This window comes from Panthera leo, chromosome D3 (assembly GCF_018350215.1).
Source record: "Panthera leo isolate Ple1 chromosome D3, P.leo_Ple1_pat1.1, whole genome shotgun sequence".
Taxonomy (NCBI): domain Eukaryota; kingdom Metazoa; phylum Chordata; class Mammalia; order Carnivora; family Felidae; genus Panthera; species Panthera leo.
In genome coordinates, this window is record NC_056690.1 from 43436026 (window position 1) to 43459180 (window position 23155).

At 42.5% G+C, this 23155-nt stretch overlaps 1 protein-coding gene across 4 annotated transcripts in view; it reads left to right on the forward strand.

Annotated features, from left to right (window-relative positions):
• The first annotated feature begins 8120 nt into the window (after positions 1-8120).
• The window catches only part of ENOSF1 (enolase superfamily member 1), a 30202-nt gene continuing 15167 nt past the window's right edge, over positions 8121-23155 (forward strand). The window contains exons 1-5 of one of the 4 annotated variants that reach the window (XM_042910543.1): positions 8121-8250; positions 13694-13802; positions 18872-18987; positions 20964-21050; positions 21414-21440. In XM_042910543.1, coding sequence (XP_042766477.1) covers positions 8167-8250; positions 13694-13802; positions 18872-18987; positions 20964-21050; positions 21414-21440 — 423 coding nt within the window. In that variant the 5' untranslated portion in view covers positions 8121-8166. Of the gene's footprint in view, positions 8251-13693; positions 13803-18871; positions 18988-20963; positions 21051-21413; positions 21441-21917; positions 21939-22018; positions 22303-23155 lie in introns of those variants that run through there. The other 3 variants (XM_042910544.1, XM_042910546.1, XM_042910545.1) reach the window with 3 other exon arrangements.

Genomic DNA, 23155 nt, shown 5'->3' on the forward strand with positions numbered 1-23155 from the left:
GCCCCTTTGTAAACATCCTTGGTTCATCTTAATTTGAGCGTGCTGTTTCCAGTTGAGACCCTGACTGATAATTCCTCATACTAATAACGGTATAGTACAAAATAGGAAGCTTACATTACAACCTTAAAGCAACAGTTTGTACAAAATAGTAACATATTTGGTAACAGTCACGACATACAATATTAAATGCAAAATTGCAATAAGACATTAACTGGAGAGAACATACTAAATTTTAAAGTTGAGGTACAATTGACATACAACATTATGTTAGTTTCAGCTGTGCAATATGATTTGGTACTTGTATATATTGTGAAATGATCACCATTAACATCTGTCACCATAGTTACAGAATTTTTTTTTCTTCTGATGAGAACTTTGAAGATCTCTTAGCAATGCTCAAATATGCAGTATGGTACTAGTAATTATAGTTGCCAAGGCTCCCTTCACCCACTTCCACCCCCACCTCTGGCAACCACCAGTTTGTTCTCTGTATCTGTGAGCCTGGTTTATTTATTCATTTTATATCCACATATAAATAAGATCACAGTATTTAACTTTCTCTGACTTACCTGGAAAAATGTAATTCCTTTTTATGACAATAACATTCCATTCTATATACACATTTATTCATCTATCTATAGACATTTAGGTCGTTTCCACGTCTTAGGTATTCTAAATGTTACAACGAGGGGCACCTGGGTAGCTCAGTCAGTTAAGTGTCCAACTTTGGCTCAGGTCATTATCTTACGGTTCATGAGCATCACATTGGGCTCACTGCTCTCAGGTCAGAGCTGCTTCGGATCTTCTGTCCCCCCTCTCTTTGCCCCTCCCCTGCTCACGCACTCTCAAAAATGAATAAATATTAAAAAAATTTTTCATGTTTGTTTATTTTTGAGAGAGAGAAAGAGCATGAGCAAAGGAGGGGGTGGGGAGAGAGAGAGGGAGACACAATCTGAAGCAGGCTCCAGGCTCTGAGCTGTCAGCACAGAGCCCAACGCGGGCCTCAAACTCTGGGAACGGAGCAGAAGAATCCTGAGCAGAAGTCGGACACCCAACCAACTGAGCCACCCAGGTGCCCCCCCCCCCAAATTTTTTTAATGCTGCAATGAACATGGGGATGCATATACTTTTTTTTTTTTTTTTTTTCTGTTAATGCTTTCATTTTCTTCAGATAAATACCCAGAAGTGTAATTGCTGGATCATATGGTAGTTCTATTTTTAATTTTTTGAGGAACCTCCATACTGTTTTCCAGAGTGGCTGCACCAGTTTGCATTCCCACCAGCAGTGCAAAAGAGATCCTCTTTCTCCACATCCTCGCCAACATCTGTTGTTGCCTGAGTTGTTAATGTTAGCCATTCTGACAGATGTGAGGTGGTATCTCATTGTGGTTTTGATTTGTATTTCCCTGATGGTGAGTGATGTGGAGCATTTTTTCATGTGTCGGTTGGCCATCTGGATGTCTTCTTTGGAGAAGTGTCTTCTATTCATGTCTTTTGCCCATTTCTTCAATGGATTATTTGTTTTTTGGGTGTTGAGTTTGATAAATTCTTTATAGATATTGCATCCTACCCTTTATCTGATATGTCATTTGCAAATACCTTTCCCATTCCGTTGGTTGCCTTTTAGTTTTGCTGATTGTTTCCTTTGCTGTGCAGAAGCTTTTTATTTTGATGAGGTCCCAATAGTTCATTTTTGTTTTTGTTTCTCTTGCCTCTGGAGACATGTTGAGTAAGAAGTTGCTGTGGCCAAGACCAAAGAGGTTTTGCCTGCTTTCTCCTCAAGGATTTTGATGGCTTCCTATCTTACGTTTATGTCTTTCATCCACTTTGAGTTTATTTTTATGTATGGTGTAAGAAAGTGGGCCAGGTTCATTCTTCTGCATGTTGCTGTCCAGTTTTCCCGGCACCGTTTGCTGAAGAGACTGTCTTTATTCCATTGGATATTCTTTCCTTCTTTGTCAAAGATTAGTTGGCCATATGTTTGTGGGTCCATTTCTGGGTTCTCTGTTCTGTTGATCTGAGGTGTGTTTTTGTGCTACAAACATTTTAATGTTTGTAGGATCTGTATGGATATATCCCTGATTTGGTAATTTGTATCTTCCCCCTTTTTCTCATTAGCTAGTGGTTTATCAGGTTTAGTGATTTTTCTCAAAGAACCAGCATTTTGTTTCGTTCATTTGCTCTACATGTGTTTGTGTGTGTGTGTGCACTCATGAGCACACATGAGTGTGTTCTATTTCATTGATTTCTGATCCTTACTAATCCATCCTGGGTTTTATTTGCTTTGTTATTTTTGTGTTACAGTTCTTCTTCTTTTTCTAGGTTTTTTGTTTGTTTGTTTTTTTGTTGTTGTTTTAGATGGAAGCTTAGATTGATTTGCAATTTTTCATCTTTTCTGATCTGAGCATTTAATGCAATAAATTTTCTTTTAAATACTGCTTTACATCCCACATATTTTGATACGTTGTGTTTTTATCATTGTTTAGTTCGAAATCTTTTCTAATTTCCCTTTGATTTCCTTTTTGTCCCATGTGTTTATTTATGTGTGTGCTGTTTAGTTGTTATATATTTGGGAATTTTCCAGATATTTTTCTTTTATTAATTATAGTTTATTTCTGTTTTGGTCAAAGAACATACTTTGTATAATTTCAAACTTCTTAAATGTATTAACTGTATTAAAATTCTGTTTTGTGGCCAAGAATATTCTACCTTAATGAATGTTCTATGACTACTTGAAAATATTACCCATCTTGCTTTTGTTAGCTGGAGTTTTCAGTAAGTGTCAAATTAGTCAAGTTGATTGATAGTGTTGCTTAAGCTTATTCATGTTGCTTTTCTGTACGTTTTTTCCATCAATTACTGAGAGGAATGTTGGAATCCTCAACTATAATTGCAGACTTTTCTATTTTTCCTTTTAGTTCTGTCTTTGTTTATGTATTATGAAGCTCTTATTAGGTACATATACATTTAGGATTGTTGTGCTTCATGATAAATTGACCACTTTATCATTATTAAGTGTCTCGAGACATTTATCCCTGGTAATCTTCCTTGGCTACAGACAGATTTCCATCTGGTATCATCACCCTTCTCCTTGAAGAGCTTTTAATATTTCTTCTTGCGCAGATCTAATAGCGTTGCATTTAAAAGTTTTTGTTTGACTTCCTTTTTGAAATGTGTTTTAGCTCAGTTAAGAATTCTTGATTGACCATTTTCTGCAGTACTTTACCAAGTCTCTTCACTGTCTTCTAACTTGCATTTTTTTCTGACAAAAAGTCTGTTTCCTCAGCTTTACTCTTTTACATATGAAGGATCCCTTTTCCCCCCTCTGAATTTTAAAATATAATCTATTTATTCTTGGTTTTCAGCTATTTATTTATGATGTGCCTTTGCATGACTTTTTTTTATTTTTTTTTTATTTTTTTTATTTTTTTTATTTTTTTTTTTTAAATCTTTTTTTTTAACGTTTATTTATTTTTGAGACAGAGAGAGACAGAGCATGAACGGGGGAGGGGCAGAGAGAGAGGGAGACAGAATCAGAAGCAGGCTCCAGGCTCTGAGCCATCAGCCCAGAGCCAGACGCGGGGCTCGAACTCACGGACCGCGAGATCGTGACCTGAGCTGAAGTTGGACACTTAACCGACTGAGCCACCCAGGCGCCCCGGCATGACTTTTTTTTAAAGTTTATTTATTTTGAGAGAGAGTAAGCATGAGTGGGGGAGGGGCAGATAGAGGGAGAAAGAATCCCAAGCAGGCTCCATCCTGTCAGCACAGAGCCCGATGAAGGGCTTGAACCCACAAACTACGAAATCATGACCTGACCTCAAGTCAGACGCTTAACCAACTGAGCCACCCAGGCACCCCTTGCATGACTTTCTTAAAGGTTATTCTACCTGGGGTTCTTTGAGATTCTTAGTTCATTGGGTTCATAGTTTTATCAAAGTTGGAAAATTTGGGGCTATTATTTTCAACTTACTCATTTCTTCCGGGACTTCAATTACATGTATGTTGCGCTGTTTAATACTGTCTCACGGGTCACTAATGCTTTGTTCTTTTTTCTGTTTAATCTTTGTGCTTTGTTTTTGATCATTTCTTTTGCTTCGTCTTCATTTTCACTAATCTTTTCTTTGCAGGGTCTGTTCTGCTTTCCATCCCACAGTATATGGTTTTCATCTCAGAAATTCTAGCTCTTCTTTTTTATATCTTTCATACCTCTTCATTATGCTTACATTTTCATTTTTCATCCTGAGGGTTTTTATCTGGATATTAGGACTATTGGATCTGTTTCTATTAAACTTTCTCCTGTTTATGAACTATATGTTCCTACTTTTATATATGCCCAGTAATTTTGGTTGGGTGGTAAACACCATAAAGTATAGTTTTGGGTTGCTGGAGTTGTTTTAATCTTCTTTTCAGTAATGTTGAATGTTGATGTCATGGGTAGGAATTATTCTAAGCCCTGTGCAACCTCTAGGGATTGTTTTTGTCTATTCTTTACTTGGAATCAGTTGAATCCTTTCAAGGTTTACATTAAAGCTCTGTTAGATCCAGAGCAATCTTTAGTCTTGAAAGATTTTATCTCTACCCTTCTGAGGATTTTACCTAATGCTCCATGTATTATTGCCGAATCTTTTCTATCAGGAATAAGTACTATTCCCAACCCTGTGCAACCGCCAATAATTTTCATGCCTGTTTCTTTCTAGTGGCTCTTTGTCAAATTTGAGTAGTTTCTCTCATTCATGTGCATATCAGTACCCAGCCAAAGATTAGAATGGGTCCTTCTGTTCTCTGCCTCTGAGACTATAGCTACATTGGCCTCCTCTAACATAAATAAACACTAATATTTGTCTCCTCAACTCAGTAACACTGCAGGGCTCTGTTTGGATCCCCCCTTTGTGCTGTAACCAGTGAGCTGGTACAATTATAGGGTGCTTTATTTCTCTTTTCTCCAATATCCAACTTGTTCCCCCTCTGGTCCAATGTCTGAAGTCCTTTCTTCTAAATACTCGAACTGGTTTTCTAGCTGTATAAGATGATAATATAAATCCTGTCCTTGTTACTTTATTTGTCCTAGAAGTAACGTGGCTATTAATTATAGTGATTTTTTTTAGGGTCATTAATAAGAGGGCAACATTTGGAATGGCTGGGTAGGCCTGGCTAGTATAATAAGCTGATAACAATACTAAAAGTTTTCCAAACAAAGTTCACAGTTTACCTGGGAGAGTCCTAGATGAAATCTAGGGCCTGGTGATGAAAGCAAGCAGATCCTAAAGTAAACCCTGATCACCACAAGGAAAATAAAATGGAGCATTTTATTCTGTTATTTCCCCCTCGCATCCCGCCCTGAATGTGACTCTGTGAAAGCTCAGAAGGGACGCAAGCCATCTCACCTAGAAAAAAAGCTATTTACATATCTGTATAGCCACATGTCTCCCTCCTGTGCAACCACCAGAGACAGGTCTTCAAGTACTAGCTTTACAGAAAGGCAAAATGTGGTTCTCAGCAACACATATTAATGGACATGAAAAAAAAAAAAAAAAGGACACATGAACACTTACGTGAAGAAAACCAGCACCTTAAAGGAAAAGAAACAACAACCAAGAAGTAACACTTGAGGAACCGAACTTAATAGAGGACACTAATGAAAACTTTGTTTTGAGAAGATATGGCCTCCATTTTTTCAAAGAGGGTGAAGGTGCACTAGTCTCCTTATCTCTGGTTTTGTTTTCCCTGATTTCAGTCACCTATGGTCAGCCTGCTGACCGGAAGCAGATCCTCCTGATGAATCCTCAGACAATCAATAGCCTAACAAACTGAAAATGCCTAGTCATTTACCTCACTTCATGTCATCATGTAGACATTTTATCATCTCACAGAATCACAAGGGTGAGTACAGTACCAAAAGATTTTTTGAGAGACCACATTCACATAACAATTCTATTTTATTACTATTGTTAATTTCTTACTGTGCCTAATTTATAAATTAAACTTTATCATAGGTATGTATGTATGTATAGAAAAAATATATAGTATATATAAGGTTCAGCACTAAATGTGGTTTCAGGCATCCACTGGGGTCTTGGAATGTGTCCCTGCTGATAAGAGAGGACAACTGTACTATGAAAAGAAAATTTTTGAAATTTAAAACTGAAGAAAAAAATCTAACACCAAGGGGAAAAAACAGGGTGCAAAAAGAAGGGAACACAGTTGAAGGTCAAATTTGAGTTGGAATATTAAGCCAAAGAATATGCCCAGAATTCACAAAAGAACAAAATTAAAAAAAAAAAAAAGCATGGCTAATAGATTCAGAGGTTTAATATTCCAATTAATTTCCAGATGAAGCAAATGAAAGAAGGAAGAAGAAGAACTAATGAAAGAAATAGAGAAAATTTTTCCAGAGAAATATATTGCTTCTGGTTGAAAGGATCCTTCAATTGTAGAACAGAATTAATTTTTAAATTAATCCTAAACACAAATGGTGATTTTTTTTTTAATTTTTAAAAATGTTCTTTACTTATTTTTGAGAGAGACAGAGCGTGAGCAGGGGAGGGGCAGTGAGAGAGAGAGAGAGAGAGAGAGATAGAGAATCTGAAGCAGGCTCCAGGCTCCAAGCTGTTAGCACAGAGCCTGATGCAGGGCTTGAACCCACGAACCGTGAGATCATGATGCTTAACCGACTGAGCCACTGCAGGCACCCCTCATATTTTAAAGCCATAAAACGAGAAAAACCCAAATGTTTTCTAGAGAGGTGGGGGGGAAACCCCAGCTTATTCTTTAAAGAATGGGACTTAACACTACTTTAAAAAGTATTAATTTGAACTAAGACTTTTATGCAATAAAACCAACATTCAAATTTGAAAGAAAAACAAAGATATCTTCAGAATACAAAGTACTCAATTTATTAACCAGGCCAACAGACCCATTCTGAAAAAGTGAACTGAGCATATATTCTGGCCACCCCTCCCCCCCCCCCAAAAAAAGTGGGTAGAGCAGGACAGGGAAAGAGGAAGTCTAGTTCCATATTAACATTTGAATTTCAGACTTCTCTTGGGAAATGAGCTCTAATTCCCACAGGACCACTGTAAGCTGGAGCTAACTGGCTACTTCTTTAAAAGAGCAAAGGTCGTTAGCTGCAGTCACAGTGGCCTATTGCCTCGCTCCTATTTGCTGTTGGTGCCCACCCCGCCTCCATAGGCATTTGAGTTGATCTAAGCCTTAAGCCAAAGGAATTCTTATCCAATAAGGTTATATGCATCCAGGGGTGACGTGGGCATCCTTGAAAATATCCCTGCCATACCCACAGAAACACAAATTAATAGAATGACATCTACAGCATTGCTTCCCAAACATTTAAATTATTCTCCAAAGCATTTCCCAAAGGTAGGAACTGACGGGCGGTGTGCTGTACTTGAAAGCCAAGGACCAGTGTGCTTTCTAAGCCACAGCTTTCATGTTCCCTTGCGAGTCCCTGCAATCCAGACAACAGAACCCAGGTTTGCAGCGAAGACACTCTCTGCCACTTAACTAGCTGTGTGGCCTCGAGCAAGTCACTTAATCTTTCTGAATCTCATTTCTTCACCAATAAAATGAAAATGACCTACAGAGCTAGACGGGATAAGAGGTAATGCATTTAAAACACTCTGCATCAGAAGGGGTGCAATAAATGGTGATCTGCTTCTTAATTTCTCAGGTGGCGAACGGGGGCTGAGGTCACTTAAAGACTCATCAGATTTTCTAGCGTCTCCCCTGGCTGGCCGGCATCTGCCCTCTGACTCAGGTCAGGCGTGGAGCCCGTGGCCCCAATGTGCTTCTAGGCGATCGCACTCTGGTCAGACCCTGCTCCTTCGTCTTGGGCGCCGCTCCCGAGAAGGTCACTTCGCTAGTTTCCCGACGCGGCGCGGGACGTCCTCCTAAGTCTCGGGTCCGCCGCGGCCCAGAGCGAATCGTCGCGAGCGCCGTGCGTGGCAGCACGGGGTTGCAGACGCGGCGGGAACCGCTCGGGCGTCCCGGGGAGCCCGGAACCGAGCCTGCCACTCGGGGCCGGCCAAGTTCTCTGTCGCGGCCGTGTGGCCAATCAGCGTCCGCCGGCCCGGGCTCTGCCCCTCCCTCCGCGCACGGGGTCTGAGGCGGAGTCGGCGGCGCGGCCAGCTCCGGGTGCTGGGCCGTGACATGGTGCGTGGCAGGATCTCCAGGCTCTCGGTGCGGGACGTGCGCTTCCCCACGTCGCTGGGGGGCCACGGCTCGGACGCCATGGTAAGCGCTGAGCGACCGCGGGTGCCCTCTCGCCGCGAGGACGCCCAGGCCCCGAGTAGGCGCGGGCAGTCCAGTGGGTCGCGGAGGTTCCCCACTTTGGAACTGTTGCTTTTGCAAAGGCGGAGGCCTGGAAGGGGAATAAAAGTAACCAGAAACTCTCCATCCCCCGGGGCTTTTTCTTTTTTCGCATTTTTTTTTCTTTTGACGTTTAATATTTCCTGTTTTTGCATTTACGATCCTCATTTTGCTGTAAATAGTAAAATGCCTAAATGCCTAATATGCCAACGACAGCAAAGTGGTTTTGTTGAATCCCCACCAACGAAACCCTAGAACACATTGCTGGCTTCTCTGTACTGAGAGGGGGAGTTCGTGGTGGGGTACTGGCTGTTTTGGGTGGTGATCCTGCCTCTTCCACAACTTGTGTGACGTGGGAAAGACGCTTAACCTCTCTGGGCATCTTGGCCCCATCTGTGAAATGGAGTCACACTGGCTAGGAAACCAAACAAGCTGGTAGTAACTCTGGGTCATGTGAGGGGGGGCTCTTATAAAATTACCGAAACATTGTTGTAAAGGATTTGCCACTCTAGAGAGTTATGCAAATTCCCGTCTTTGGAGATACAGTAAAGGCACAGGCTTTGACCTAAATACTGAAGGGCGTTTTTGCTTATTGAGAGTGTTTAGAGGGACTCCTCCCACCTACCACCGTCTAGTGCAGTGGTTTCCAAATACAGGAAGGCATTTACTGTAGAATAATTTAAGAAATGGAATTTGTCTCTGGGCCCCAGTGTTTTATGACCTCTGGGTCTCCCTGAGGATCCTCATGTGTGAACACATGCTGGGAATTGAGAAACACCCATGTTAGGATAATGGTTACTTGCTCCCTATGTGGAGGGAGAGGAATGAGTACCAGAAGACTCTAATTCATCCTATAATGTTGTGCTTCCTAAGTGGGCGGAGGGCAGGCTGATATCAGTACATGACCTATGCTCTTTGTGTACTGGAAATATTTTTAAAAAATAACTTTCTCATTAAAAAGTGCCAGCCAAAGTTCTGACATTTAAAAGAATATCTTTTAGGGATGCCTGAGTGACTCAGTTGGTTAAGCATCTGGCTTTTGATTTCGGCTCAAGGCATGATCTCATGGTTTGTGAGTTTGAACCCCACATCAGGCTTTGCACTGACAGCGTGGAGCATGCTTGGGATCCTCTGTCTTCTCTCTCTCTCTCAAAATAAAGAAATAAACTTAAAAAAAAGAATGTCATTTATTCTGAGATTAAGTTATTTCCACTTTTAAAAATCCTTATGTGTTCTTATATTATGGTAAATGACTTAAAAAAACACCCAGTTGGCAATCCTTGGTGGATCTCCAAATGCTTGACATTTCCCTGCCTTGTAAAATTCAAACACCTGAGCTAGTGCAACCACCTTTACCTCTCTGGGGTGTAGCAGCTGTGGGTAAACAACTCATTCTCTCTAAGCCTCGGCTATCTTCTCCATATGTGAGTATAATAGTATCTACTTTGTGCATTAAATGAGATGCCTGTAAAGTGCTTGACACAGAGTAAGCCATCAAAAAGTGTTGGCTGTAATTACTATTTACATATGAGGAAACTAAAGCAGAAAGGGGCTCTGGCCTAGATTTTTCTCTGCTTTGAATTTGTGAAGTGTTAAAGTAGCCTGGTGTACTGTAGAATAATTTAAGAAATGGAATTTGTCCCTGGGCCTGAGTGGTTTATGTCCTCTGGGTCAGGAGAGGTTATCTAATACCTGTATTGCAAACTCATAAATACTTAAGTATTTATCTTCCAGAGATATGGGGTGTGTTGTGTGCTGATTCTTAGGTGCCTTCTTAACAGAATGTGCTATTTTGCACTTCTTGGTGGTACTGCTTCCTGTGCCCTCGCAGCTTGCTGAACTCAGCAATTCAGCTGTGTTCAGCACTTAGCAGAGTGAGTCTTCCTAATCAGAAGTAGGATATATTCATGAAGTCCCCAAGTCTGTTAGAGGTAAGGGATTCCACTGTGATTTCTTTTTTTTTTTAATCTGCCTTTTAGGAAAAGTGGAGTGCTCAAGGCTGGGTGGTACTTACAAGTTGCTTGCTTGTCTAGGCACTCATCAAGTTTCCAGAAGCCCCGGGGCTATGGGCTCACAGCCCAGCTCCGGCTGACCCCACCACTTCCTAAGCATACTTTTCCTCTCCTTTCCCCATTATCTGCTGAGCTCCCTCGAGTGCCTGTGTCAGACCACTCCACTCTTTTGCTGCTCTGGCTCCTTTTCCTGCACCCCCAGCAGTTAGAAGACTGCCCACTGCATCACCCAGAAGACTGAAAACAAATGCACCCTTAACCCCATCTCCCCCCATTAGTCTCCAGACCAACCCTCTCGTCTTTCTTTCCCTTTATCCTGTAAGTCCTATCCTCCCAAACTAATCTATTCTGTGTCCCCATTCCCACCCCTTTTGACTCCCAAGGCCCCCATTCTTCTCCCCTCCCTCTCCATCCAGTATTTTCTTCTTTAGTCTCTTTTTCCAGTGGTTCCTTTTCTGTCCCACATAGACAGGGATTCCCATTTTGGAATCACCTTTCCTTGACCCTAACACCTCTACTTCGTTCTTTGTCTGCTCCTTTCCCACTACACGCTAAGTTACTGGTTCATTCCTGTTGGCCTCTGACCTTTACATTTACTTCCTCCTTCATCTGTAATCAACTTTTGTCTCCTTCCTTCTCTTGGGATTGACGTTATTTCTGCTTCCAGGGTCCTTACCCCTGGTCTGCATGTCATGTTGTCTGCTGAGCCTCCTCTTCCTGCCATCATTCTGCCCCCGGCTGGCTTCTGCTGCTTCCTGTACTGATCCCCTTCTTCCCTCTGCAAAGCTCAGGCTTCAAGGCTGCTCCCTGCTCCCTTCCCTCCACTCCCCCTCCACCCCTGTCTCATTGCACACTCCCAGTAAGACACCCCCCCCCCCCCCCCCGCTGTGTTGACGGGTTCAGTGCCCCCTTGTAGGCCAATGATTCCCGATCTCATTTCTGGATCTCCCCTCTCCAGAACCCAGTGGTCAAACCAGGGTGTCACCAATCCTGAAACACACTTCAGTCTTTCCCTTTTCTTTTCTTTTCTTTTCTTTAAAAAAATATTTTTTATTTGCAAGAGAAGAGAGTGCAAGTGGGAGAAGGGGCAGAGAGGGAGAGAGAGAGAGAGAGAGAGAGAGAGAGAGAGAGAGAATCCTAAGCAGGCTCTGCACCATTAGCTCAGAGCCCAGTACAGGGCTTCAACTCATGAACCGTGAGATCACAAACCTGAGCTGAAACCAAGAGTGGGACACTTACCCAACTGAGCCACCCAGGCACCCCAGTCTTTCCCTTTTTTGTCTCTTCACTGCCACTGTCACGCAAGTATTCTCTCCCGACTTGCAGGTCCTTCGTGCCCTCCCCCACTGCTGCAAAGCTCCCCATCCTCAACCTGCTGACTCAAGGTTCTATTTTCATCATAAAGCCTCCTCCAGCCTTGAGTGCATTCAGCTGATGGTGCTCTCTGCCTGGCTTCCTTAGTCTGCATTTCTCCCAGAGACTTATGTCCTGCCTCATGTTAGTAGAGTTTGCGTAACCCTGGCTTCTAAACTGTAACTTTCTTAAGGGCATACATGTCTGTGCCAGGTCAGCCCTCTGCACAGTCTCTGATACACAGCTCAGCAACCCTTCACACCCAGTGCCCCCCTCCGCACTAGGCTTTGATGCCAGACAAAGACCTCCTGTCCACTGTGTGTGCCTTCTCCCCTTCCCTGAATATGGGGATTTCAATTCTGCCTCTTTAAACTCAAGTTTCCTCATCTGTCAGGGATAATAGCACCTACTTTATAATATTGTTGTGAGGATTAAGTTAAGTGGCTTTTAAAACAGTGTGCCAGAACAACAAATGTTCTGTAATAATAACAATAATAATAATAAAAACAGTAATAAATTGTCATCGTCCAGTCTTCAGTAGTTGCACCGTGCATTCCTTTTTGATGCATTTGGATCTTCTGCCTGGCTTTGGGGGTCTCCATTATCTGCCCCCTCACCCCCTATGCAGGCTTGTCTCCATTCACTTGCCACCCAGTGCCTCAGGGGCCTTGTCCTCCTCTGTCTCCCAGGTTTTGGGGTTTCGTATTGCTCCCCCTTGCCCACATGCCTTCATCTGTCCCTTTGTCCATCCCATTGTCTTCATTCCCTGCTTCCCCTCCTCTTTCCCTCTTGCCCTTCTGTGGTACTTCTGGCTAACCACGTATTAGCACCTTACCTTGTACTGTCCTAGAACTGCCCTCGCCTGGTTCTTGTGTGTTGGCTTCTTCTCCTCACTCTGTGAGAGATTTCTAGAGACAGACTGATTTTTTTCACCTCTGCATCTCCCATATTGACAAGTAGTGTTGAGTTTCATAATAGTCTGTCAGTAAACACTTATCAAAATACCATTGTTAGTAGAAAGTTAAAAAACAAAGAACAGGCTAATTTGTTTTGAAGTTTTATTCTTTGTTTTCCCCCAGTGATTTCCTTGACCTGTGCCATTGTCTTTTCAGCCCTGCTGCAAATTGCAACAAAGATAAGCTCAATTTTCTGTGAGGCTTTCTGAAACCTTGGCTGCTTCCATTTGCAGCTACTTGTGGGGCTCAGTCAGTTGAGTGCCTCTTGATTTCAGCTGCGGTCATGATCTCAGGGTCTTGGATTGAGCCCCACATTGGTATGGAGGCTGCTCAAGATTCTCTTCCTCTTTCTCCCCCTTTGACCCTCTCCCCCACTTATGCTCTCTCAAAAAAAAAAACAAAACTAAACTAAACTAAACGAAAAAAACAACCCCAAGCAAAACAAAACAAAAACCTTGTGAATATAGCTCTGCTCAGACAGTTGAGAGAGGTAGTTTAGGTGAAAACTCTGCATTAAAATCTAAGCTGATCATCAGAAAACTCCGGATTAAAATCTAAGCTGATCATTGCAAGTTTGCAATTTGTCTAATTGCAAACTGACACTAAAAATGGACATGTTGCCCTTGTTAAAATAATATGGATCTTTCAGAAGGACTTTCCCTTTGTCCATTTAGAACTCCTGCAGAAAATGGGGTACACCAAGGGGTCTATCGAATTGGAGCTCGTCTTGCATGTCCCCTGTTGCATTTTTAAAAAGTTTTTTGTTTATTTTTGAGAGAGATAGAGTGAGCAGGGGAGGGGCAGAGAGAGGGAGACACAGAATTTGAACCAGGCTCCACGCTCTGAGTTGTCAGCACAGAGCCCGACATGGAGCTTGAACTCACAAACCGTGAGATCATTCATGACCTGAGCCAAGGTCAGATGCTTAACCGACTGAGCTGCCCAGGCACCCCTCCTGTTGCATTTTCTATTCTTATGTGATGTTCTGAGGTGTACGTTTGGATTCCTCACATTTGCCTTGTGGGACGGGGTGCATTTTTCCTGCAGCACACAGACCCTGATTATTCGGCTGCGTATGTTGTCTTAGAGACCGATGCGGAAGACGGGCTCAAAGGGTATGGAATTACCTTCACTCTGGGAAAAGGCACGGAAGTTGGTGAGTTGACCCTTCTCTTAAGTTTCCAGAATGCTTAATTTGCACTTAGATTCCAGTGGTAACCTTACTTTTCTCTGTATGTACATTGCTCAAGGTGAGTAAAAACAGTGTTTCATAGTTTGTTTCATTGGGAGAAAAGGTGGCAGAACTTGGCCCTTCTCCTTGCAGTCATCGATGGACTGCGGGAATATCTGTGAATCTCAGCCTGTTTCTCTGTCTGAGCTAGGCCCGGGGGCGGGGGGTGATGGTGGCTGAGGGACACCAGAAGGACCAACGGGCATTCATGTGGAGAGGCTTATTGTGATGTGCACAGTGAGCCCCTCGTTCTTCAAAGTACTTCACACCAAGTGGTTTCAAGTTCACTGCTTTTCATGGCAGAAGGGCCTCTGGCTGCCTGGGTTCGGAGCTGTCATCTGGGGAAAGCTGGTTGTGCAGGAGGCACATTGAGCCACGAGTGAAGTCATTCTCTCAGAGCTGGAGAGAGCTCAGTGGTGGTCTTGAGGCCCCTCACATTTTAGAAATAAAGAAACAGAGACCCAGACAGCTGCTCAGCTAGCCCCACAGAACTCCTGACTGCCTAAAGTGCTTTCTTTCCACATTTAAATACCAGTTGTTTGTTTGATTTTTTTTTTTGAAGTACATAATCCACACACAAGGTACAAAATTCAAGAAGTAAAAAAAGATGACCTTTGCCAGTCAATTTCCATGGATCATTAGGATCTGAAACCAAATTATGATAGTTGATGAGTGAGGATCTAGGAAGGAAACAGATTCTCTAACTTTGGTGGTGATACGACAGCTCTTCCATGGGTACTTGCACTGTCGGCTGTCCCTACATGTAAAGTGGAAGACTTGCCCCACTGAAAGATTCTAATATTGTCAAGCAGATGAAAGGAGTGTGTGTGTGTGTGTGTGTGTGTGTGTGTGTGTGTGTGTGTGTGTGTAGGAAGGACAAGGGAACCTTTCTTGAACTTTAACAGAAACGATTGTGCAGTGAGGACAGTTCTTAACTTTTATTTTGTTTTATTTTTATTATTTTTTAAGTAGGCCCCATGTCCAGCATGGAGCCCAACATGAGGCTTGAACTCCTGACCCTGAGATAAAAACCTGAGCAGAGATCAAGAGTCTGACACTTAAACTGACTGAACCACCCAGCTGCCCCTAGGACACTTTTTTAAAACTTGGTGCAAGTTAGGGGTGCCTAGGGGCTCACTCGGTTAAGTGTTCATCTCAGGTCATGATCTCGCATTTCACATTTTGTGAGTTAGATTCTTGCCTTGGGCTCTGTCTTGACAGCTCAGAGCCTGGAGCCTGCAGCCTGCTTTGGATTCTTTGTCTTCCTCTCTCTCTCTGCCCCTCCCCCACTCATGCTTGAGCGCTCAAGCTCTCTCTCTCTCTCTCAAAAAGAAGTAAACATTAAAAAAAAAATAAAAGACTTGGTACAAGTTAAACAGAGAGAGGGTTAGTTCATTTTCCAGGAGGGCTGTGGGCAGCTTCAGAACAGAGGTGAGGCTTTGAGATTCGTCTTGAAGGGTAGCTAGGACTTTGCCAGGTAGCAGGAGACTCAGCAGTGATTTCCTGTCCCCCTCCCCATTAAGTCAACCATTTGCTGTTAATGTTTTTCCAAAGGCAGTGACCGCTGGCCACGATAGGTTTGTGAGCTGTGTGTCAGCTTTGCCCGCAACTTTAATGGTCTCTGGTGTAAGTTGAGTGCTTTATGAAGCTGTCTTCTCCATATTGCAGACCATATAGGGTGGCCCCCAAAGGTTGCGTAAAACTCAGCAAGCTTACAAAATATGTTATGGAATGGACCATTGGAACCACTCTGGTAATAGCCGAGACTTTGAACTTTGCTGACTGGGGCACACAGTATGGGGACCCTGCACGTGTTTTGTGCTCACTGGGACTTGATATAGGAGACAGGAGGCTCCCCCTCTCTGGTTGCTGAGCTCTGTGCTTTGGGCCTTCATGGACCTCTGCCTCCTCCATTCCCATCCCCTCCCAGCTGTCCTGATGGACATCTCAGCCAGGGAGATGCCATCTCTCTGTGTCTATAATAAATGCTTCTTTTGCGGTGATGTAGTTGGCTTCCGGAGCCTTTTTCAGACCACAATATGACAGAACACATTTTAACTTTATGGGCTTTTTAAAGTTTATTTATTTATTTAGAGAGAGGGAGAAAGGGGAGAGTTCACAAGAGAGGGGGAAGGGCAGAGAGAGAGAAAGAGAATTCCAAGGCTTTCTGCCAGCGCAGAGCCCCAACACAGGGCTCCAGCTCCTGAACTGCATGCGAGATGACGACCTGAACCAAAATCAAGAGTCGGACGCTTGATCAACTGAGCCACCCAGGTGCCCCCGTTTTAGCTTTAAACTTGCTCCCTATTTCAGGTGATTCATCGCAGTCTCACTGAATGTGTTACATGGCATTTGCATTCAAGTTGAAAAAACATTCAAACATTCCATTAGCACTTCACGGTTCTCCTGCACTTTTACCAGCTTACTTACCTGTGCATTCTTTTATGATTAGAAAAAGAGAAAAAATAGTGCTTTCCTCATTACTGTGAAGATAGTGCTTGTTTGCGTGTGTGAGAGAGACAGGAAGGGAGGGTTACAGTTATTTTTTTAATGTATAGAAGACACCAATATAGTTCTTAAAAAAATAGAAGAAAAAAAGATGAAGAAAGAAGAATTTCTAAAGAGACAAAAAACAGCCATAAGGGTTCACACCAGCCCTCAGGCTCAGACACCCATGGTCATCCATCGGCCTTACTGACTTGTCCTTTCTGTGCCAGAGGGTGGCAGGGAGTTAGTCAGCAAGACGTTCCTTCAGTGACCAGTTTTTTCCAGATGAATTTCCCACCCATGGCATCAAAGCAAACCTGAGGCAGACTGTCCTGTACACTGGATGACCACCCCTACCGAGATTTCTGTCGAATGCACCCAATTTTAGTTACTTTCTTGCAGTGCCCTCCTTTTGAGCAAGGAAAATCTGTGCTATAGATGAATACATTAGTGCTGCTTATGCATCTCTTAGAGCTGTGAAAGGTGAGCTCATCCTCAACTTTGTTAAGGGCATTTTCCATGTGGGGCAAACCAGAGGTATGCTTCATCAGTGGTTTCTAGCAGCTGTCTCATCAACGAGATGGAGGTTTTAACTAGATGATGGTATATACCTCTTTGTGAGTTGCTGACTGGCTCTTCAGATGTCTTTAATCCTAGAGCACCAACCATCAAGGTGTGAGGATTCTGTCTTCTCACAGTTCTAGGGAATGCATATCTGAACTGGAATGATTCTATAGCCCTTAACAGAAGCCCTAGAGAACATGCAATGGTTGCTCCAGCCCTAATGCTACATTTGAGAGCAGGTGTGCATTCATGTATGAACACTGTTCCACATAGAAGCCGGGCGCATCCTGACAGCTTGTTTCAGATATGTCAGAGGTCTTTCTCCTAGGATCTGGAGGATAGTAAAACTGCACCAGTAGTTAGTAGAACAGCTATCCTATGAAATGACCTGAGTAATAATCACAGAAATGGCAACACCAAACAACAAATTTATCAAAAAAAATTTATAACAAATTAATTGCTTTGGGGCTAGATGATTTGATTATTTTGGTCATTTATGTGTACTAATTGTTTTCTAGCATGACTGAAGGGTAGAAGGGTCTTTCCAATTCAATCTGTTACTTATTCTTCATCTGAAATAATACAATAAAGCCTTTTTAAGTAAAATACGAAAAAAAAAAAGGATGGTAATTCTGAGCCAAATTAAATTTGACCTTCAAATTACTTAAGAAAACATATAGTGGGGTTCCTGGGTAGCTCAGTAGGTTAAACATCCGACTCTTGATTCAGCTCAGGTCATGGTCAAACAGTTCATGAGATCTAGCCCCATGTTGAGCTCTGAGCTGATAGCCCGGAGCCTGCTTGGGATTTCACACTCCCTGTCTCTCTGACCCTCTCCTGCTCATACTCATTCTCAAAATAAATAAACTTTTTCTCTCTCTTTCTCAAAATAAATAAACTTAAAGCATAGTATATCATAAATCAATAGGAAAAATTAAATCTTTAAGAAAAGTGTTTTCATGTACTTTAACATTTTACTGTTAAGTATTGTTTATTTCAAATTCGTTTCATCTTTAGTAGTGTGTTATAGTGTGACTTCAAGATATTTTCTATGCTTGACAATAATTGGAAAGTACCTCTTTTTTTTTACTTTTATTTTTTTTAACTTTAGAGAAAGAGCATGCCAGAGGGGCAGAGAGAGAGAGAGAGAGAGTTTCTCATCCAAGCAGGCCCCAAGCTCAGCACAGAACCTGATGCCAGAGCTCAATCCCAGGACCCTGGGATCATGACCTGAGCCAAAATCAAGAGTTAGATGCTTAACCAACTGAGCCACTCAGGCGCTTCCCCCCACTGCTTTTTTTTTTTTTAATTTGATAAATCAGTCTCTTTATTCCTTAGGAACAATGAAATAGAGAAGTTTGATTTTGAAAATGACTGGACACTTTATAAAGTGAACAAGAAAATATATTGGGAATAGGATTTAAATTTTCATATCAAAAAATAAAATAAACTTTCATACCTATGGTTCAGTTTTTCAAATGGCAACCATTCAAAATGTGTTTGCTCTACTCAGATATTAAGCTCAGTGTATGGATTAACAGCTGTATTATATATGTGGTATTATTTATGACAAACCCAAAAGACATATTTGAGGCAGTATTTAAAAACATGTACCTTTAGGGGCACCTGGGTGGCTCAGTCAGCTCAGGTCATTATTCTTACGGTTTGTGGGATCGAGCCCAGCGTCAAGCTCTGTGCTGGCAGTGGGGAGCCTGCTTGAGATTCTCTCTCTCTCCCTCTCTCTGCCCCTCCACTGCTCTCACTCACTCTGTCTCTCTCTGTCTCACTCTCAAAATAAATGAACTTTAAAAACAAAACAAAACATGTACCTTTTGTATTTAAAGTTTCTTTCATAAAATCCCACAGTAGTTGTGGTGTTTTCACGTCTTAATTTATTGGCATCATACCAAGACATACCCAAGAATTGAATCCTTATTTAATAGTTGCCTGTGCTGTGAATGCCCTCGCCCACCATGTGCTTAACAAGGACCTCGGGGACATCGTTGGTGACTTCAGAGGCTTCTACAGGCAGCTCACCAGTGATGGGCAGCTCAGATGGGTAAAGGACCTAATTTTTAAAATGTTCTTACAAGTAATATTACTAAGGTCTAAGATGTGCTTTGATTGCAACAAATGTGAAAACAGAGACAGGCTTACAATTTTAAGGTAAAACACTATTAAATTAGGGCTTCAGCCATTTAGACAATCAGTGTTTTGAGGTAGTTGATATTCCTTTCTGTAAGACTTGAATCTGGATATATTTGGATCCTGAGAGCTATCTCTGCCCTATGGACCTCATCTCTACTCCTTGAATGGAAGAAGTGTTCTAGACACTCTAGAAGATAAAGTACTGAATAGGCATCCTTTCTGGGTCAGAGGTAATGTGGGTGGCATTAGAGTTGGGGGAGGAAGTTATTAAAGCCAGAAACATAAGAGAAGAGCAAAGTTAAAAAGATGGAGATCGGAGCACTTTTACATGTATAGGTCTATATTTTGAGCCCTAAGTTCAAGGCATGAGAAGAGTGAGGCTCTAGAGAAAGGATTCTGTCACAGTAAGATCAGTCCAATAACTGGGACCTTGCCCTTGTCTCCCAACATCAGCTCTATTTTTTATTAACTCTGCTCAGTTTCTCATCTATGCACATAGAAAGGCACAGGGAAGGCATTCTGTGTTGCCTTGGATTTCATTTTTAACTTTCTGCAAAGCAAGTTGAACTTACTTTTAAAGGCATTCCCTTGAAGAAGTCCCCACTGGCCAAATCTGGGACAATTCAAGGATCAAAATAAATTTGTTAGTAATGGCTTATAGCTCATTGAATAACATAAGAATCCATGAGTGCATTCAGGTAGTAAACAAGCAGCTAGGGAAAGCCTGTCATTATAATAGAACAGAAGAACGTAAAAGGAATGATAACGTTTGACAATCACTGTATTGCAAACATTGTAGCCATAGCTCATTGAGGCAAGAATGATCAATGGATGCCCCAATTTGGGGACAATAGTAATCTTACACTGTGAGGTTACCATTTTCCCTAAGTAAGAGCCCAGTGGACACTGACTTACCTAAGTGCTAAAAGATACTAGCCCTAATAAAAAACCAAAAGGACATTATTGCTTACTTAGAATTTGTGCCAAAAAAGTATGACCTGAATCCCAGTCTGAGGAACACTGTTACAAGTCAACCAGCCCATGTGCTTTAAAAATGTCAACAGCATCTTGACAGCATTCTTAAAGAACAGCATTCTTAAAAAAATAAGAAAAACGTTTCCAGATAAAGGGGGACTGAAGAGACAGAACAACCAAATGCAATGTTAATAAAATAAAGTACGTTATTGAGACAATTGGCAGAATTTGATTATGGACTGTTTTAGGCAATAGTATTCTTATCAATGTTATATTCCCTGAATCTGATCATTGTACTGTGGTTATGTGAGAAAATGTCCTTGTTTTTATGACCTACACACAGAAGTATTTAGGGTTCCAGGAGCATGATATTTGCAACTTAAATGGTTCAGTAAAATCAATTGTGTATATATATTATGTGTGTGTGTGTGCACACACACACACAATATATATATATATATATAATATTTGTCTGTATATGCATACACAGAAAGAGAGTTGGGGGTAATATACAGGAGTTTTTTGTACTGTTCTTGCAACTTTTCTATAGGTTAGAAACTATTAAAAAAAAAAAAAAAAAAAAGCATGGGGCACCTGGGTGTCTCAGTCAGTTGAGCACCTGACTCTTGGTTTTGGCTCTGGTCATGATCCCATGATTGTGAGATCGGGCTTCATGCTCAGCGTGGAGCCTGCTTGGGATTCTCTCTCAATCCCTCTGCTCCTCTCCCCACCCTGCCCCCAACCTCTAAAATTTAAAAAAAAAAAAAAGTTTTTTATAGTATATTAAAAAAGCTTAACCTCTTTGTGAGCTTTTATTGATGGCTTTTAACTCTTGAAATGTGTCCCTGGCTAGGAGACCTAACTATCTCTTTCATGTCTAAGAATTGCTGGTGTATTTTGCTTCCTAACCAGATTGGTCCTGAGAAAGGTGTTGTGCATCTGGCGACCGCGGCTGTTCTCAACGCTGTGTGGGACCTGTGGGCCAAGCAGGAGGGAAAGGTAACTCACTGGAGGAGCACTTGCAGGAGCTCTGTGGAATAATCCAACACGTGGCAGAGGACTAAATAGTTCCTCTACGAGCAGCCTTCTAAAGACCAAAGACGCAGGCCTCCAAAAGCAATGTGGAAATTTGTTTGATGTGTTTTCTCCGTGGCAGTAGTTAGGAAACCATAGGAGTAGGTTAGAAAGGGCTGAGAAAGAAATGCGAGAGCAGCAGAGGTGAGGAGTCAGGAGGCAGCATTAGAGATCCGGGTGTGCCCATGGGCTGGTGGGCAGGTGTTTGAAAGTGAGAGTTTGAGTTTACTTTCAGGGGAAAAAGTGGGCACTTTACACATGATTTAAAATTCTTTTTTTTTCCCCAAGCCTCTGTGGAAGTTACTTGTTGACATGGTAAGTAAATTCTTTAACATTATAACGTTAAACAATTATAATAGTGTTGCAGTATAAATGAGATGGATTTCGTGGATTACTTGCCTTTTGTAAAGCAGCAAATATATTCAGAATTGTCTGTGGATCGCCATAGTGATGGTAAAGTAAAACCCCAGTAAACCCTAATATTTCTTTTCTGGTATTTGAGGTAACAGCTGGGTGTGCCCACACACAGTGGTCCATGGGAAGCACTGAGTTTGGGTCCTGCCTCCCCCACTGTGGAGGTTTCACATGTAATGCAAATTCTCTGAGCCTCTGTTTCCCAATTATGAAAAGGGATAATCATCACTTCTCTGAGAACCTAATAGAATTGGTTGAAAGACCAAATGATAAAAGTGTTTCACAAACTCTGAAGAGCAAGATGTTATTATTAAGATGTCATCTGGTCACTTTGAATTTAGAGTGTTGTGGTCTCCATTATCTGATTCCGGAAGAGAAGGAGCCAAACGCTGAAGATAGGTACCTCTGTGTTTCCTTCTTCCTTGTCCTGTTTGTGGCAGGGAAGAGTGCCTGCCAGGGGAGGAGGAAAAAAAGCTGGGCAATGGGCAAGTTAAGGAGGGTGACCTTCAGACCCAGGCAGACCTGGCTTTGAATGTGGGCTCCTCTACTTTCTGGCAGGTTGACCTGAGGCATGTCACTTAATCTCTTTGAGCATCAGCTGCCTTAGGGTGATGTCTTATGTGGTCACTAAAATCCTGGTAGCCAGCAGATGAAGGCCCTGTTATTATTTGACATCACCATTTGGGAAAAACAAAGAACACCTTGGCTTTGAAGACTGTTGGTCAGCAGACATCGTCTCTTCTCTGGGAGAAAGTAAAGACAGGTGGATATCACACCATCGACATGATTGCAGGTGGCCTGGGGGCCCCATCTGAAGGGGAAGGACATGAGCCACCCTCTAGACTTAAGGTTAGGCTTTCAGGGGGTGTAGGAGGCGACTCCCCAAACTGAATGAGTTGAGAGGCACCAGAGAGGTGTGACTTCATTCTTATGGATTCTATTTCCTGTTTCAGTAGTGGCCGATAGTCTTAAAAGAGGCAGAACCTCAGCGTTGAGTTTTTTTTACAATTTTTTAAAATGTTTATTTTGAGAGAGGGAGAGTGCATGTGCAGGTGACTGAGCGAGGGGCGGGGGGTGGGGAGAGAGAGAGAGAGTGAGAGAATCCCAGGCAAGCTCCATGCCCATTGCAGAACCCATCACAAGGCTCGATCACACAACCGAGAGATCATGACCTGAGCCGAAATCAAGAGTAGGACACTTAACTGACTGAGCCACCCAGGTGCCCTGAGCTTTTACAATTTTTGACTAGTGGAGGACTGTTGGTCAGAGTAAAACCTGAGAGGGAGTGAAGCTACTGGTTGCTTCCCAACTGTTAGACTGAGATGGGGAGGGGTCTCAACCAGAGGCCCAGCTGAGATGTTGGCCTTGCCAGTGTGGCCAGAGCAGTGAGCATGGGGCAGGAAGAGGCGGGGAGAGAACAGCCAGTGATGGTTCAGGGTGGCCTCCCATGTTTAATCCATTCTGTACCTGTTGGTGAAGTGAATTACCCAATTTGACAAGAGAAAAAATTGACCACAGTCATGCTGCTAATAAATAGTGGGCATAGGGTTGACCCGGGGAGCCTGGCTCTGATACCAGCCTTCTTTCCTCTCCTGCTGAGCTGCACCAGTATCCCA